General features: G+C 33.1%; 3 protein-coding genes across 3 annotated transcripts in view; 2 read left to right on the forward strand and 1 right to left on the reverse strand.

Annotated features, from left to right (window-relative positions):
- Positions 1-2,499: 2,499 nt before the first annotated feature.
- LOC123656020 (acyl-CoA Delta(11) desaturase-like) lies at positions 2,500-6,319 on the forward strand. Its single transcript, XM_045591743.1, has 5 exons — positions 2,500-2,812; positions 4,002-4,132; positions 4,294-4,499; positions 4,701-4,883; positions 6,076-6,319. The coding sequence occupies exons 1-5, from the start codon at positions 2,500-2,502 to the stop codon at positions 6,317-6,319; spliced, it is 1,077 nt and encodes a 358-aa protein (XP_045447699.1).
- Positions 6,320-10,110: 3,791 nt separating this feature from the next.
- On the reverse strand, positions 10,111-11,703 carry LOC123655819. Its single transcript, XM_045591573.1, has 3 exons — positions 11,290-11,703; positions 10,794-10,903; positions 10,111-10,706 (listed from the first exon to the last, which is right to left on the reverse strand). The coding sequence occupies exons 1-3, from the start codon at positions 11,357-11,359 to the stop codon at positions 10,185-10,187; spliced, it is 702 nt and encodes a 233-aa protein (XP_045447529.1). The 5' UTR covers positions 11,360-11,703; the 3' UTR covers positions 10,111-10,184.
- A 3,063-nt stretch (positions 11,704-14,766) lies between these two features.
- Positions 14,767-15,470, forward strand: part of LOC123655703 (E3 ubiquitin-protein ligase TRIM9) — a 33,212-nt gene continuing 32,508 nt past the window's right edge. The window contains exon 1 of the mRNA XM_045591457.1: positions 14,767-15,450. Within this exon, the coding sequence (XP_045447413.1) occupies positions 14,767-15,450 (684 nt within the window). The remainder of the gene's footprint in view (positions 15,451-15,470) is intronic.

The following is a 15,470-nucleotide window of genomic DNA, read 5'->3' on the forward strand; positions in this document are numbered from 1 at the left end:
CCCGCCACTGTTTCCTAAATGATAACATAAAAAGAGCTCTTGCCACCATCGACGTTCCTACTCTTATCTAACCTACTGGACAGTCCTCCCATGACCATTGTTGCTGTAAAGTATCTGAAACGTCGGGAATCAAAAGTTAATAATAAACCGCGATAAAATCCGAAAAAAGTTGTTTCATTAAATGAGTAAAATTCGCGTAAACATTAGAAAACAATATGTGAACATACTGGAATTAGTTGCGATGATGATAAGAGATCTGATGGATTGACGTTGGTTCCCTGGGAAAGGGAACGGGTGCTTTTGTAGGATGCAACCTGCGTTGACATACTTGCTCCGTCTCATCTCAGGAAAACAGCCTTAAAAGCGGGAGCCGCAGCGGAAAAAGCTGAAACGACTAAACGGCACAAATATTCGTCACTAATTCCAAATTACATCTTTGTGCCGTTTGCAGTCGAAACACTTGAGGACCTTGGAGTAGCAGTGCTAAAAAGTTTTTAAATGAGATAACTCCTCGCCTTATTGCCTCCACTGGTGACAAAAGGGCTGGTGCATTTTTTGGTCAAAGAATCGGCATAGCTATTCAACGGGTAGATGCTGCCAGCAATCTTGGCACAATTCCACGCTGACATGATTTGTTCTAAAACTATATGTAAATATATAGTTCTTAAGTTGTGAATTATAAATAGATCTTTGTTTCATAATTAATATTTCAAAAATTTAAAAGTAATCGTTAGTTTATAGTTCAAAGCCTACTCGAAATGATTATATAATTTTATCTTCTTGAAATTTTCAACCTTTAAAATACTCCTTATATAATATATATATTTAAATATATAGTTGTCGTGGATGACATTTGATGTTAATACAATTTTAGCTTTAATTTTGGTTGAGATATTTGGTTTACCTACAAACCAAGTACATTAAACCTAATAGTGTCTAGTTAAAGCGGGAAGTTTACTAACTTGCAAATATAATATAGCCTGTACGTAAAATATAGCCGAGTCGAATCTTGAACTTGAATTACCTCACGAGTCAACAGAACTTGGCACCCAGACAGATTTCAATTATTTTGACAGTGTAGTCGAAAACGACCCATTATTCCATATTGACTTTGGCTCTCACTTCACATTTGAGTTTTTGATGGCATCTGATTTACATAAAACAATGTTCTCTATTAATTGTTGTTTTGTAACGGTTTTTATATTCTACGTTTTATTCATTAATTTCGTCGCGCGTTGTCGTGCAGGAGCAGCGGAGCCGAGCGATTAGCCAAAGCTGGTTGGAGACGTGCGAGCTTTCCCATTAGTGTGTTTAGTTCTTCACAGTAGACATCTGCAGTAATGCTTATGCCGTTTGGTAAGAAGCTGTGATGAATTACACTGGTGCTAGACGACCAAGCAGTTACCATCACTTACATAGAGGTCATTTTTCATTTAGGGCATTGTTTAGGTACTTAACCAGGATCTAACCAACTAGCTGAGCGCTTGCGAATGTCGAATAGAATCCATTTTTCGTCACAATTATGCCTTCATTTGTGTGTCTGTTGAGCAGTGTAAGGCACGTCCCGACGCGTATTTCGCGCTGGCGTTCATTAAATTCGTGAATCACCCATTTGTTCATTCTTTACCTTGCCAATTTGACGCAAATGGACCAGTATTGTTTTAGTACTAACTTCGAAAGCTGCTGCTAATTCAGCTGTAGTTTGAGAATCATCAGCCTCCACAACCGCCTTTAATTCGTCATTGTCAACCAACATTTTCGGCCGACCACGTGGTTCATTTCTTAAGTCAAAATTTCCGGAACGAAAGCGAGCAAACTATCAACGGGTGGTACGATCGTTAGTAGTGTTCGCAACGCAAACGTCGTTGGTGTTGCGTGCCGCTTCTGCCGCTTTGCTACCACGACGGAACTCATACTCCATAATCACTCGAATTTTTAACATAACCATGATGACAAAAAACGTACAAATGCGATGTAAACAGAACGACAAATGACTAATTACAAAAAATTCTATATTTGTAAAATAAAAATAATTTAAAATTCAGTTCTTGGCGATTTTTTTTTTTTTTTTAGTTTTGTAATAGCCAGTACGACGAAACGACATTTTCATAGGTAAAGACCTAATATTTGTTTTTTAACAAACACTGGGTATTTGCCCTTCTCAGTCTTCAAACAGTGCCTCACAGAGAGCGCGATCTCGGTTGTTATCATAGCAATCATTCCTCACAATTTGTGTTAAGTTGTAGAACAGTAACAATGTTGCGTTGCAAGACGTATAGTTAAATAATGTAGATTAAATATATAAATTACTAGTTAATCTGACATACATCACATTACTATCTGTGAACCTTACCGTACCTTGTGAACTGTGAAACGCGTTAAGTTTAAATTATCGTTCAGTTTTCTAAATTTATACATTTTTCTTTGCAGTTTTCTTACTTTTTACTTCGTAACTAAATCTACAAAAGTAATTAACAATGAACCCCTTTTTTTCAGATAATGGCTACATCGATCGTCACACCATCAGAAAAAAAACATTGTGACACAAGTAGAGTCAGTTTTAAAGTCAGTCAGTCTGATGAGAATAATACTCACGATGCATCCAAAGTCAGTTTTTATGATGAGGTCTTGTCAAAAGCTGACCCAAAATTTTTAATCCCCATAAGAAGATGGGAGAAGCGAATAGGTTTTGTTACCCCTTTAGTGTGGAAAAATATCTTATTAATAACATCATTTCAAGTCGCATTATTTGTCTATTTCACTTACGCCATATTTCGTTACGGCTTTCCTAAGTGGGAAACTGTTTTATTTAGTAAGTGTTATACAAGGTATTACTTTTCTTTAAATCGCTCATGTAATATGCCAACGCTAAAATGACAAGTATCAAGATTTTCAATTCAGAATAATCATTAAGCACGGGTTTGGTAAATGACGAATGTTTAAACTATGGTTTTTAATCAAGAAGATTCATCAGAGCACGGATTTTCAGAAATACGTGCTTCGCGATTTTCTAATAATATCTAAAGACTTCGTCACGTGAAAGTCAAATGTGCAATAAATTTTTCTTTGTTTGTTATCTTGTTTAATGTTTTTGTATTTTATATTTAACTCTTTAATATGTCTCTGTAATATATTCATGCAAGTCTGTGCAATAATTTCATAACTTATAGGTTTTTTAATAATGGATTTAATTTGGTTGTGCGATGTCTATATTTCTACTTTTTATAGGCAAATAAAAATATACCTACGTGTAAATACTATTTCAAAAGTACGTACAAATTTTGTACTAAAGATAAATAATAATCTGTGTATTAAAATTTTAGAGTATAAAAAGTATAAAAATTTATTTGGTTTTACCGAATTAGTTCAGAATTTTTTTAAATATATAGGCTTTTAATTTAAGAATTCCATTACACGGTTAGATTAAAGATGTGACTATTATAAAAATACCAGTGCTTTTTGGCTAAATTTTTAAATTAAATCATTTAATACCTACACTTCCATGCTGCTGTTACAAAGGCGTCTCCTACACAAAAAAAATACCTGGATTAGGTTGTTATTCTAGTCATAAAACTGCCTTCATAAAGACTTCTTTATATGTACGTAAATTTTCTTGTTTTGTTTCGGCACAGTAAAGAGTAATATTATAATGTAACTTTTTTTAAGTTATGCAATGACCAAGTAGCTTATGTGAAAAATTACATTTTTTAGGTATAAACATAAAATAAACACCAAAGCAAAATAGCTAATTAATATTTTTGGTGAATTTTAGTCAAAATAAATGTAACAATTTATAATCAATTTTCTTACGTATATTTGTAAGAAAATAATGTAAAAATAAATTATTTGTTGCATTGAAAGTTATTCACTACGCAATACAATATAAATAAAAATAGATATATTATAAAACAGATATATAATATATCTATATATTACATACACACTTACACACATATACATACAAAATATATAATAAATAAATAGAAACTTAACTTTTGCAGCATGTCTCTGTGGTGTTATGGGAGGTTTCGGCGTAACTGCAGGTGCACATCGTTACTGGACACATCGCTCTTTTAAAGCTAAGCTTCCGCTACAAATATTACTAATGATATCTTACTCAATGGCTGGGCAGGCATGTAATAATTTTATTAACTAACCAAAATTTATACCACTAATATGTTCTTTTTTATATTTAAAATAATTTCTCCTAATCCTGGCCTAATAAAATAAACGTGTGACGTAATCCTCATTAAAAATAATCCTGTAATAAAAAATTTCAAATCACTTAAATAGAACAGTATCCCCAACTGGGTACGAGATCACCGAGTGCATCACAAAATGTCGGAAACTTCAGCTGATCCACACGACGCCAATAGAGGCTTCTTCTTCTCACACGTGGGCTGGCTGATGATGAGGAAACATCCACATGTTATACGAGAAGGCAACAAAATCGACATGAGTGATATTTTAAACGATCCACTGGTTAAATTTCACACCAAGTAAATTGAAGTTTTTTTTTTATATTAAATAAATTTTAATGAAATCAATTATTTACTTTTAATTGTTTAGTCATTTATATGGGCAACATGAAAATTTGTTTTCTTTAAATAGTTTTTACTAAAAAATTCATTCGTTCATTTACATATATTAGAATATGCAAAATTATGAATATTGTTTCCTTATTTGTTTTATTGTTTCAGGTACTTTAGCATTTTCAAAATGTTACTTTGTTTTATAATACCAATGGTTATACCAAGCTATTTTTGGGGTGAGCCATGGCAAATAAGTGTGGAAAGCGTATTAGTTCGTTATATGCTTAACTTACATTTTACCTGGTCAGTTAATAGTTTTGCACATTTATGGGGAAATAAGCCATATGATGCGTAAGTACCGTTATCAAATAGTTTCTTAATAACCATAATTCCTTTTATTACATACGCAGGGATTAATGTCAAATTTAAAAATAATTTCTATTGCTATGATTACGAAATTATTTAAGACTAACAGCAAAAGAGCAATTTATTATTATTAAAAGCGAATAAAAAATTCTTTGTTTATCTCAATCAATCACAATCACACATAAACTGGACCGCAATTAAGAATGGTAGAGCATAATATGGTACACCTACCTATCGCAAAACAAAATTTAAAAAATAATTTCATCATATCAGCCTATCGCAGTTCACTACTGGACATAGGCCTCCACAAGTTTTAGCCAAAAATTGCGTGAACTCGTGTGTTTTGCCCATAGTCACCACGCTGGGCAGGCGGGTCGAAGACCGCAGGGCAGGCTTTGTCGCACCGAAGACGCTGTTGCCCGTCTGCGGCCTGTGTATTTCAGAACCAGCAGTTAGATGGTTATCTCGCCATCAGTCGGCTTTATAAGTTCCATGGTGGTAGTGGAACTGTATTATCCCTTAGTCCCCTTTTATGACACCTACGGGAAGAGAGGGGACGGCTATATTCTTTAATTCCATAGCCACATAGCATTATACACAAAAAATAGTTTAATGACCTCCAATAGCTAACTTATCATATATTATCATATTTTCTAAAACGGAATATCTGTACATATAATTATGTTAATAACCATGCTATAAGCTAGCTTCACACTATAAATAAAGACATTCTGTAGTATATTTAGTATCAGCATTGCACCCGTGCGAAGCCGGGGCGGGTCGCTAGTTACCAATACATATAATATATTTTTGATTCTATAATTTTACGTACTTTTTACTGTGGTATCTACAAAATTATTACTTTCGTGTAGATGTAGAAGGCAATTTTATCGTAGTAGATAGTTACCTATATCTAATATATGTATTTAAAATATCCAAAATTAATATTCTTTTAGTTATATAAATTAAATGTATATTTGGTTTAATAGTATTTGAGTTCTGTTCCTATTTAATATCAGAGATAAGTAATGTGTTTTAACTTTAGAGTAAGTGTTAGAAGACCTGTGAATATCGGCCGTATAAATAATTACCATACGTTAGGAGCTACTACTAATATAAAAAGTGAGTTTTGAATATTTTTTTTCTTGTTGTAATATTTGTTTTAACTTTTTTGCAGACATATAATGCCTTCAGAAAACTGGAAAGTATCTTTTGTGGCACTGGGAGAAGGCTGGCACAATTATCACCACACATTTCCGTGGGATTATAAAGCGTCAGAGCTCGCTTATTTTATAAATTTGACGACATTTTTAATTGATGGTTTTGCACTAATCGGTTGGGCGTATGACTTAAAGAAAGCATCGCCTTTTCTAATAAAAAGCGTAATAAAAAATAAAGGGCCTAATAAACATATTCATTGATTATTCACAAAAACAGCTGTCACATCTAAATTTTAGACCACTTAGGTACGGAAACTGACGTAACCGGTCTAACTTACTAAAAAAGAGAGGAGTTTAATGTCTTACCTCATAACTTTTTACCGAGTGTATCGATTTTGGTGATTCCTTTTTCAGTTGAAATTTGGTACTTGTTAAGTGGTCCCATTAAAATTTGTTCGTGATCTGACGACTACTTTTTGGGTTATACCTAATAATGCTTATGTAATTGATTATTTTTTCGTCTATTTATTTACTTACGGTATGTTTCTTATCGATGTAAAAAGAAGTCAATTTTAATGTTTGTATACATAACGATATTGAGAGAACGTCAAGCATAACACTGAATCTACAATAATAACTTAGTCATTTCATCAAGATCACAGCGCCAAAACGAATGCTCTTCTCTTGTACTCTATGTAACTCAACCATTGTTACATTTATCGCATTGTGGCTATCATTTTGATTAACTAAATATAACATTTATATTTCGAACACTATTAAGTATATTTTTTTCTAATTTCTCAAATCATTTTTTTACTAATCTGCTTCGTAACAGCCTTCGAAATGCTAGACAAAATATGTGTCCTATGTTAGTTATTACCTTTGACTAGCCCAGTTGGCAGTAACCTCTTCCGATTTCCGCTTCAAATCTAGACGTAACATTTATTATATACACTCATTTACAATATATATACATAAAAACAGGTATTGGATACCTGTACCCTACCTTTGGAATAGATGACCGTGTGTACCTATACATATAAAGATATATTTTTTATACATTTTTATCTAAGCTTGAAAAGCTGGATAGGCGTAGTTTTATTGTTATTCATAGTAGATCATACTAAAATGACATACAGAGTTCCGTATTCTTAAATTACATATTGATTGAATACATATTTATAATTTACGAGTATATTTAAATTGTAGCACTTATTGTTAGTGTCTTGAAAATTATGAATAAATTATTCAAAACGTAATGTGTATGTTTTATTGTTTTAAATTGTTAATTTAGGTATTAATTTTTTTTACTGATTGTAACTAACTCGAATCCTGATATGAAAGTTTCGGATAATTATCGATACTCGCGGCTATAATTTACAATGAAAAGATGGTTTATGCCGAACTACCTTGCCGTAATAGCTGTATATATATTAAGACATTAAATCTAGGGAACCATATATTAAATCAACTTTTTAATAAGGCAACCCTAAGCCGTTAAATTTAAAATAAAATAATCTCAATCAAATAACAGACGAGGGTATATCTATTACCTAACTACGTAAACATACCTGTTTGTACCTAGCATACCACAGTTGTGCAGGGGAGAAAATAGGCAACCCTTGTTTTTTCACTTCATTGGCGTATATCCTCTCAGCTAATGCTATATTTTTGCCTTAAATAAATGGACTAAGTAGACACAAAATATTTTAATAATCATTTTCAATCATAAATGTTTTGTGGAGATTATCTTATTGGGCAACCTATTACACATGTATTGACATCTGTATTATCTTACATATGTACTGGATCAAGACAAAATTCTTCAAGCATTGCAGAATCTTCGAAGTGAAGATTCGATGAAACCTTCCGAACGCCGTCCAGCCCAACCGAATCCTGTCAGATTAGGGGCGGATCCATCGTTGTAGGCACAGTGGGCATGCCCACAAACTTCAGCTGAAACTTTAACCATTATTTTACCTAACTCGATTATTTTATAGAATTATGAAATGGCTGACGTAAAAAAAATCAGCCGAAAATTTTCATTCCTTATACCCTTAACTCATGGAACAGCCCGGGTCGACCCACAACCCTAAATCAGGTCTGACTTCTCGTTTATAAGTCACGATTGTTGATGAGAGAGTTCGTACTCCGACTAGTACTTCCCCGGTTTTCGGATGGCTGTCCCCACAACTTTTTTTGGGGGCTGGATCCGCCCCTGTATCGGCTTCCTTCTCGGAGTTGTTTCGACCTAGTAGAATGGTGTGGCCTAGTTAGACATAGTCTTAAAAAACTTCGAGAAGGGTATCATCGACCGATATCGGTCTCGGTATGACTTGGTTGTTAAGCATAACATAACGCTTTGTCCAAATTCATACCTAGACCGAATCGTCAAAAGAACTCGTTTAGGTCGTACAGCATTTGGCCTAGCTCCTCTAAAGTTTGCGCAAAGATGACGATATCGTCGGCCAAACGCGTGTCTGTAAAGGTGAGCGATGTATGTCTTTCTAAAACAATTTTAAAAGAAAAGTACTTAATAAAGTTTATTGTAACTCGGACTCTTTGTAACTTTAACAAGCCAGTTTATATTTTATATAAAACACTAAATGGTAATTGTTATTTCACAGTATTGGAATTTGCTCTTGATTTAATATTTCTAGTCAATTAAATTTGTATACAACAAAATATGTATTCACTTCTTATTTAGTCCTCTGCCCAAAGGTTGCCTGGAAGAGATCGCTGTATTAGCGATAAGGCCGCCTGTTGCAGCTGATGCAAATTTTATTTTTATATTTCATTTGTTATGCTGTTAAAACCTTGTATTAGTGTGCGAAAGTGTAAATAAATAAATAAATAAATAAATAAATAAATATGTTTTCCAATTCTCCATAATCATATAATTTTCAATATTAAAAACCTCCAAATATATTAAGACAAATAAAATGGTACAATCTAAACTGAGTAATGCTACAGAACATTTGTAATATAAAAATAAAGTTCTTTTGTTTAATATTAAGTTCTTCAAGGTAACAATAAAGTTCTTCATAGGTTGATAAGGTTAACATGATAGTTATTTCATCATCTTGTGTATAATATACAAGAGTTGTATCAGAGAACATTACCATTCATCTAAATACATACGCTTCAAAATATCTAATTCCAAATAAGAGGATTTCAGAACAACTCAACCTTTTTATCATTTATCAGATTATTCTCAGTGGTGGATTTAGAAATTTGCCGCCAGTAGGCTATTCAATTTTTCCGCCCCTACTTACCTCTGAAGCTTGATTATATTTATCCCCAGTATCAAGTCAAAAAAATTAATGGTTACAGCCAAAAGTGCTACTAGCGATTATTTCGGCTGACCTGTTTTTTAGGCCGCCCACACCATAATTCCATAAAATAATAGAATCAAGGGAAAATATATTTCGCCTGAGCGTTTACTTTAGTTATCCATTGTATTGTTTTACAAAGGTTGTGTTCATGCTCATTAATTTTGCAGATGTATATGTTTCAAAAATAAAATTTAGCCAAAATTTTAACCAGGTTCCAGTCTACTCAGCCTGCTGGTAAATTAGCCACTAATTATTCTAGTAATATCCTTTATTAAATTGTAAAAATTATTTTAACATAATACACGAAAACATATACTCTATTTTTAGGAACTATTACAATATTTAAAGGAAATAAAAAAATTGTGCATGTTTCCTAAATATTTATTTATATTACTACTTATTATAGGTTTATATTTGTTTTAAATTAAATATTACTGTTTTATAAATAGTTGCGTGTCTTGGTGTTTAGTATTATTGTGCTGTGTTTTAGAATTTTACTTTTATCAGTGACACTAAGTCATTGACTGAGCATTCAAAAAAACTTGAAACATAAACATTGATTTATTTTAACAGAAAAGTAGAAAATTGAGAGAGTATACGTGCTTTTTTATTTTAAAGAAAGTACTTGACAGCCAATTTTTTACATTTAAAGATACTTGCTAGACAAACAAAGCCCCATGCGCAAAAGATTTAAAATAACAGAACTATAATTGTTTGTGTAATTTAATTAATTTTTATTTAAAATGCAAACTGGGGGTAAATTTATTATGCAAGTTTCTACATAATATATATCAGTCTTCGACTATTGAATAAATATCCATATTTAAATTATTTTCATCTGATTTTTGAATTTCAGTTATAACTTTGGCTTCTTTTATAGGTCGTATTTGTTCATCTTTTGAAATTTTTCGCTTTAAGCTTAATGAACCTTTTTTAATACATACATCATTTTGTTCATTATTTGAAGTCCTTCTCTTCTTTGCTTTAGTTATTACACAGTCAAAATCTGAGGAATCATCATCAAAGTCAGTATAAAGGGGAACAGAGCGACCACTCCTGGTTGATCTATGTGGCTGTATCCTCGTCGACTCCATGATCTGAATTGAGGGTGACCATACAGCCAAATTTGTTGATTGTCTGGCTTGACGGTAGGCATTTATTGACATTAACTTAATATACACTGCAAGGGTTCTTGCTTTTTCAGCTGGTGTTAAAGGTGTAGGGAAAAGACTCCAAGGCATACGCCTATCTCTCACATTTAAATATCGTCTTTTCAGCATCTTGGGAGATGAATTGCTGCTGCCATCCTCTTTCTACAAATAAAAACAAAATACACAATTTATATTTCATTATAATTGGTTCATTATCTTTACAAGTGTGCATGTGTAATATTTCCTTACACTTTTCTGCAATAGTTGTTCTTGATGAACTGTTGCCTTTGAAAAGTTTAGTGCCTTCAGTAGATCTGTCATTTCTTCTTTCCTTAAGTTATCTTCATCTAAGCCATATCCTAATAAATAGAAACAAAACTTATTTAAAATAAATGTCACAAAAAGGAAATAATGTAAAATCAATATATATATATTTTAATATAACTAGTTCGGCAAACAAGTGCACGGTTCACCTGATGGTAAACAATTACCACAGCTTATAGACGTCTGCAACACCAGAAGCATCGCAAGTGCGTTGCTGACCGTATCCCCAATCCCCCTAGGAACTCTGTTCACCTTACTCACCAACAGGAACACAACACTGCTTAAAAACAGTATTATTTAGCTGTGATCTTCTGTAAGGTCAAGGTACTACCCCAGTCGGGCTGCTCCATATTTTGAGCAGGAAATTTCCTGCTGTGCCCTACCCCAATTAAAATATTTAATATGTATTAAAAAAACTTACCTTTTAATTGGTTTTTTAAACTCTTTAATTCACGATCACTGCTATCGTCTGATGATAATATAGTCTCCATAATCGATTCTCAGTTATGTCGTTTTCATTCTATATTATATAATTTACAAAATATCTACTCGTTTAAAAGACTATTAAATAAATAAGAAATTTACATACAATTGAAATTCATATAGCATATAAATATTTAGAACTAGCGACAGTAAAATATTTCCATAATTTCAAGAACGAATACCACGGTATCGTAAGATCTTGAAAGCTAACAAAATTTGGAAGGATCATTAAAAAGAAAAACAAATGTAAGGTATTTACGATTTCGCACTTGTCAATGTCATAACAATAAACAAATAATTCGGTCTAAATTACCCAAATAGCATAGGTAATAGCTTCCATATCTCTCATGTCAAGTACGTATATCATAGACAATTTTTCAAATTTAATATTCTTTAATCGATATCTTGATCATGATGGTCTTGCGACAACATCTATACGAATAAATAAAATTGGACTGTCTATTTGTAATATTAAAATAACCGCCTTTTACTAAATTCATACGCATATATATGTGTGTGTGTATATATATATATACACGGTACATTTACCAAAATAACATTTTTATACTTTTGTCTGTCTGTCTGTCTATTTTCCAGCTAATCTCTTCGGTGTGACAGAGCCAGCCCTGCGATCACCAACCCGCCTGCCGAGCGTGGTGACTATGGGCAAAACACATGAGTTCGCGCCATAATGTCGGATGCGAACTTGTAGAGGACTATGTCCAGCAGTGGACTGTGATAGGCTGCAGTGGCAAGTGTATTTTGATGAGACTTTCACTGGCAGATAGCTGAAGTAATAAAAAGTAACTTAGACTCCTTTTTTAGATTTTATTTTTATTTTCTTCAAACTGAACAATAACTGTTTTGTTAAATTCTTCGCAGATGAAATTGCGGCCACAGCTAGTAATTTTATATATTTACCATGCAGAGCCGTCTTATTCCCCTCTTGAAAGTACACTACGCCAAATGGATTTGATAGAATATTATTTTGTTATCAAAGTATCAATCAAATGAAATAAATATAAATAACATAACCCACAAACTAACTATTACTCATGAGTGCTCTTTTAAAATATTATATATTTATTTGTAAAACCTTACAAATACATTACAAAAATGGTTTATTTTAATCCTAAATAAATATATCACTACATAGTATAAAACCAAGTCACTTCCCGCTGTCTGTATGCTTAGGTTTTAAAACTACGCAACCGATTTTGATGCAGTTTTTTTAGAATTATTTTTTGTAAATTCCTTAATTGATTTTACCGAATTCGATGCGCTTTATATGTATAATACATGCATAATATAGCAGAGAAACACTGATAGTCTTTGAAGTTTCTAACGTGATGTCATAAATAAACATATTTTTTGCGCTTACATTGCAAATATTAATTTTATATTTTATATTTAATATCAGCACTGCACCCGTGCGAAGCCGGGGTGATTCGCTCGTAATTAATAATTCATCTTACACAATTACACATACCCATTTCTACTTTATTACACAAATCTACTTTTTATAGGTAACCTACCATTACAATTCCTTTTTTGTATCGATATAAACACGTAGGTACATAATAAATCTGTGATTTTAAATTTGTTTTATATCACAGTTATGGTGGCATTGAGGTGAGAAATATATATATGATATAATAGATTTATTTTATTATTGAACTAGTGCATAATCATTGTTGTACATTCTTTGTTAGTATATTCTGGAGTACAGCTGTGTGATTGGCCTGGGGTATCAGAGTTTAAAACCTCACCAAATATCACCAAGGGGGATAGGGGGTCCAAAAAGTTTTTGAAAAACATCACATGATTAATGAAAGACCCCTTAAGGAACATACAAAAAATAAATTAGCCGAATTAGTCGAGCCATTAATTAGTAGAGTAATTTATATAAGATGTAACTACAAAATATATGCTTTTTGCAATTTTCCCTTTATCTGTGCTATAATACATTGCTTCTTACTAAATTTCAAGATGCTGCGTTCACGGGAAGTAAGCTGAAGGCTTTAATTTCCTTGCAAGTGTCAAAAATTTGCAGCATACACGGCTGTATCTTTTGATTGCGTTGGCTCAGAAGTTTGACTTATTCACAGCTCCAAGAGACAGTAGACCTGAGTATTTTATATGAATTTCAGCTTGATACCTATAGAAAAGGGGTTATAACAAAGACGGACAACAAAGTGATCCTCTAAGGGTTTCTTTTTTTCTTTTGAGTTGCGGAACTCTAAAAACACTATTTCGACAATGCACAGTATATACAGATTGAATTTTTCTCGAAATCAATTCAATTTCACTTTCAAGATATACACAACACTAATGTTACACAATACGTCAGCTGTATAGCTACAGATATACTGTTATAAGCATGTCGGTAACGCGAACACACGAAATTTCACTCATCCAAAAAGCGTCTAATACGCACAGCACATGGCTGCAGCGCGTGCTCCAGTCATGAGCATGTCGGTGACGCGAACCCATAAGATTTTATCTATCAAAGAATACCTGACGCGGCTAAAGAAGGTTTCACTGTAATAATTAATATATTTTTAAAAAATTTTGCGAACCTATTTCTGAAGTAAACCTTTTTTACTCACGCTTGACTTAGAGAATAAGCTATTTTATTTTAGCGAATTTATCATTCGTGACGAGAGCATTATGAAAAGTGTGATCGGCCGAGGCGAGCGGAGCAAGAGAGAGAGGTGCGTGGACAAATTTTCTCTCTTTCTTTCTCTCATAGCCAGTTACATTTGTATATCTAAGACGCAGAGCAGGCCTATTGTGCAAACTTTTTACTTCAGTGGTGTAGTCTATAGCACACTCGTTAATTTCTTACGATGAGCTAATTTTTAAACAAGAAATAGGTAAGCAAAACGAACCCTTCATTGATTTAATATTTTCTAGTTTCCGTTTTTCACCATTATCGATTAATAAAAAACTAATAAGTTTGTCGGTGAACATTTTTTTACCTCAACTTCCGATATAATCGATGCCATATAATTAAAAAAAATTAAACTTTTTTTTTCTATTCCATAAAAATCACTTATTTTTAAAATCGATTTTAAGAAAAAAATTGTCGATTATTTTTTTTCACTCTCTTTGGCAACTCTTTGGACTCGTTATTCTCTTTAGTATTTTTATTACCTTTACTTTTTTGTAGTATACTCTATAGCTTTGCTCTATAGTCTATAACATTTGAAAGGTGTACTTTATTGTACTTTTGCTTTTTTTGTAAATTATATTTCTACAATGTTTACGGTTCGCTCCGTTTATTATGCTATGGCTTGAATCATTACACAAATATATGTGTTCTTATCATGCCCTGTTTTATTTATCATATATTTAATAAAGCTCTTGTAAGTGGTCAATTTAAAATAAAGTCGAATTAAGTATTACGATCAAAATGGAAGAAGAGTTAAGATGTTTTATATGTAAAGAATTCTACAGAGAACCAGTTCTTCTACCTTGCGGTCACGCTTTGTGTCGTATCTGTGCTGTAGGCTTACAGAATCATATCCACGAATCCGACAATGCCTCAGCTGCGACAACCGACTATCAGGAGGCAGATAAGGCATCTGTTTCGAGTGAAACGGACAGTGGTGTAGTTTGCGGATCAAGGCCTAACAGTTATGCCGGAGCTCCCGTTTCTTCCGCATATACTTCAGTAACATTTAGCATTACATGTCCAATTTGTAATAAGCAAGTATACTTAGACGACAATGGAGCGGAAGGACTTCCACCTTTCCGCGTTATGCGAACTATTGTGGAACGTTTTGGTGGTATCAGTATATCTCCTCCTGCTGAGGAAGCGTGTCAAATGTGCGAAGGTGAGAGGAGAGCGGCGATAGTGCGGTGTGAACAGTGTTCAGTTCGTTACTGTGCGAGCTGTAGAGATGCATGGCATCCTACTAGAGGACCTCTAGCGCAACATGAGCTGCGAGCATTGGGGACAACGTGTATTGACCATGGCTCTACACCCGTACTATATTGTAACACTTGCTTGCTTCCAATTTGCCAGTCTTGCCACTCAGAAAGACACTCAACGCATGAAACACAACAATTATCTAGTGCAGCTAGATCTCATAAGGTAAGACTGTGATTTTTATT

The sequence above is a fragment of the Melitaea cinxia genome, chromosome 8, assembly GCF_905220565.1.
Source record: "Melitaea cinxia chromosome 8, ilMelCinx1.1, whole genome shotgun sequence".
Taxonomy (NCBI): domain Eukaryota; kingdom Metazoa; phylum Arthropoda; class Insecta; order Lepidoptera; family Nymphalidae; genus Melitaea; species Melitaea cinxia.

What these genes read in the sequence shown, in the direction of transcription:
- LOC123656020 (XM_045591743.1), top strand. Translation starts at nt 2,500, where the DNA reads ATGGCTACATCGATCGTCACACCATCAGAAAAAAAACATTGTGACACA. An exon ending in CTGGTTAAATTTCACACCAA is followed by an intron (nt 4,500 to 4,700) that starts GTAAATTGAAGT and finishes TTATTGTTTCAG; the next exon opens with GTACTTTAGCATTTTCAAAA. An exon ending in GGAAATAAGCCATATGATGC is followed by an intron (nt 4,884 to 6,075) that starts GTAAGTACCGTT and finishes ACTTTTTTGCAG; the next exon opens with ACATATAATGCCTTCAGAAA.
- LOC123655819 (XM_045591573.1), bottom strand. Translation starts at nt 11,359, where the DNA reads ATGGAGACTATATTATCATCAGACGATAGCAGTGATCGTGAATTAAAG. An exon ending in TTTAAAAAACCAATTAAAAG is followed by an intron (nt 10,904 to 11,289) that starts GTAAGTTTTTTT and finishes TCTATTTATTAG; the next exon opens with GATATGGCTTAGATGAAGAT. An exon ending in AACAACTATTGCAGAAAAGT is followed by an intron (nt 10,707 to 10,793) that starts GTAAGGAAATAT and finishes TTTTATTTGTAG; the next exon opens with AAAGAGGATGGCAGCAGCAA.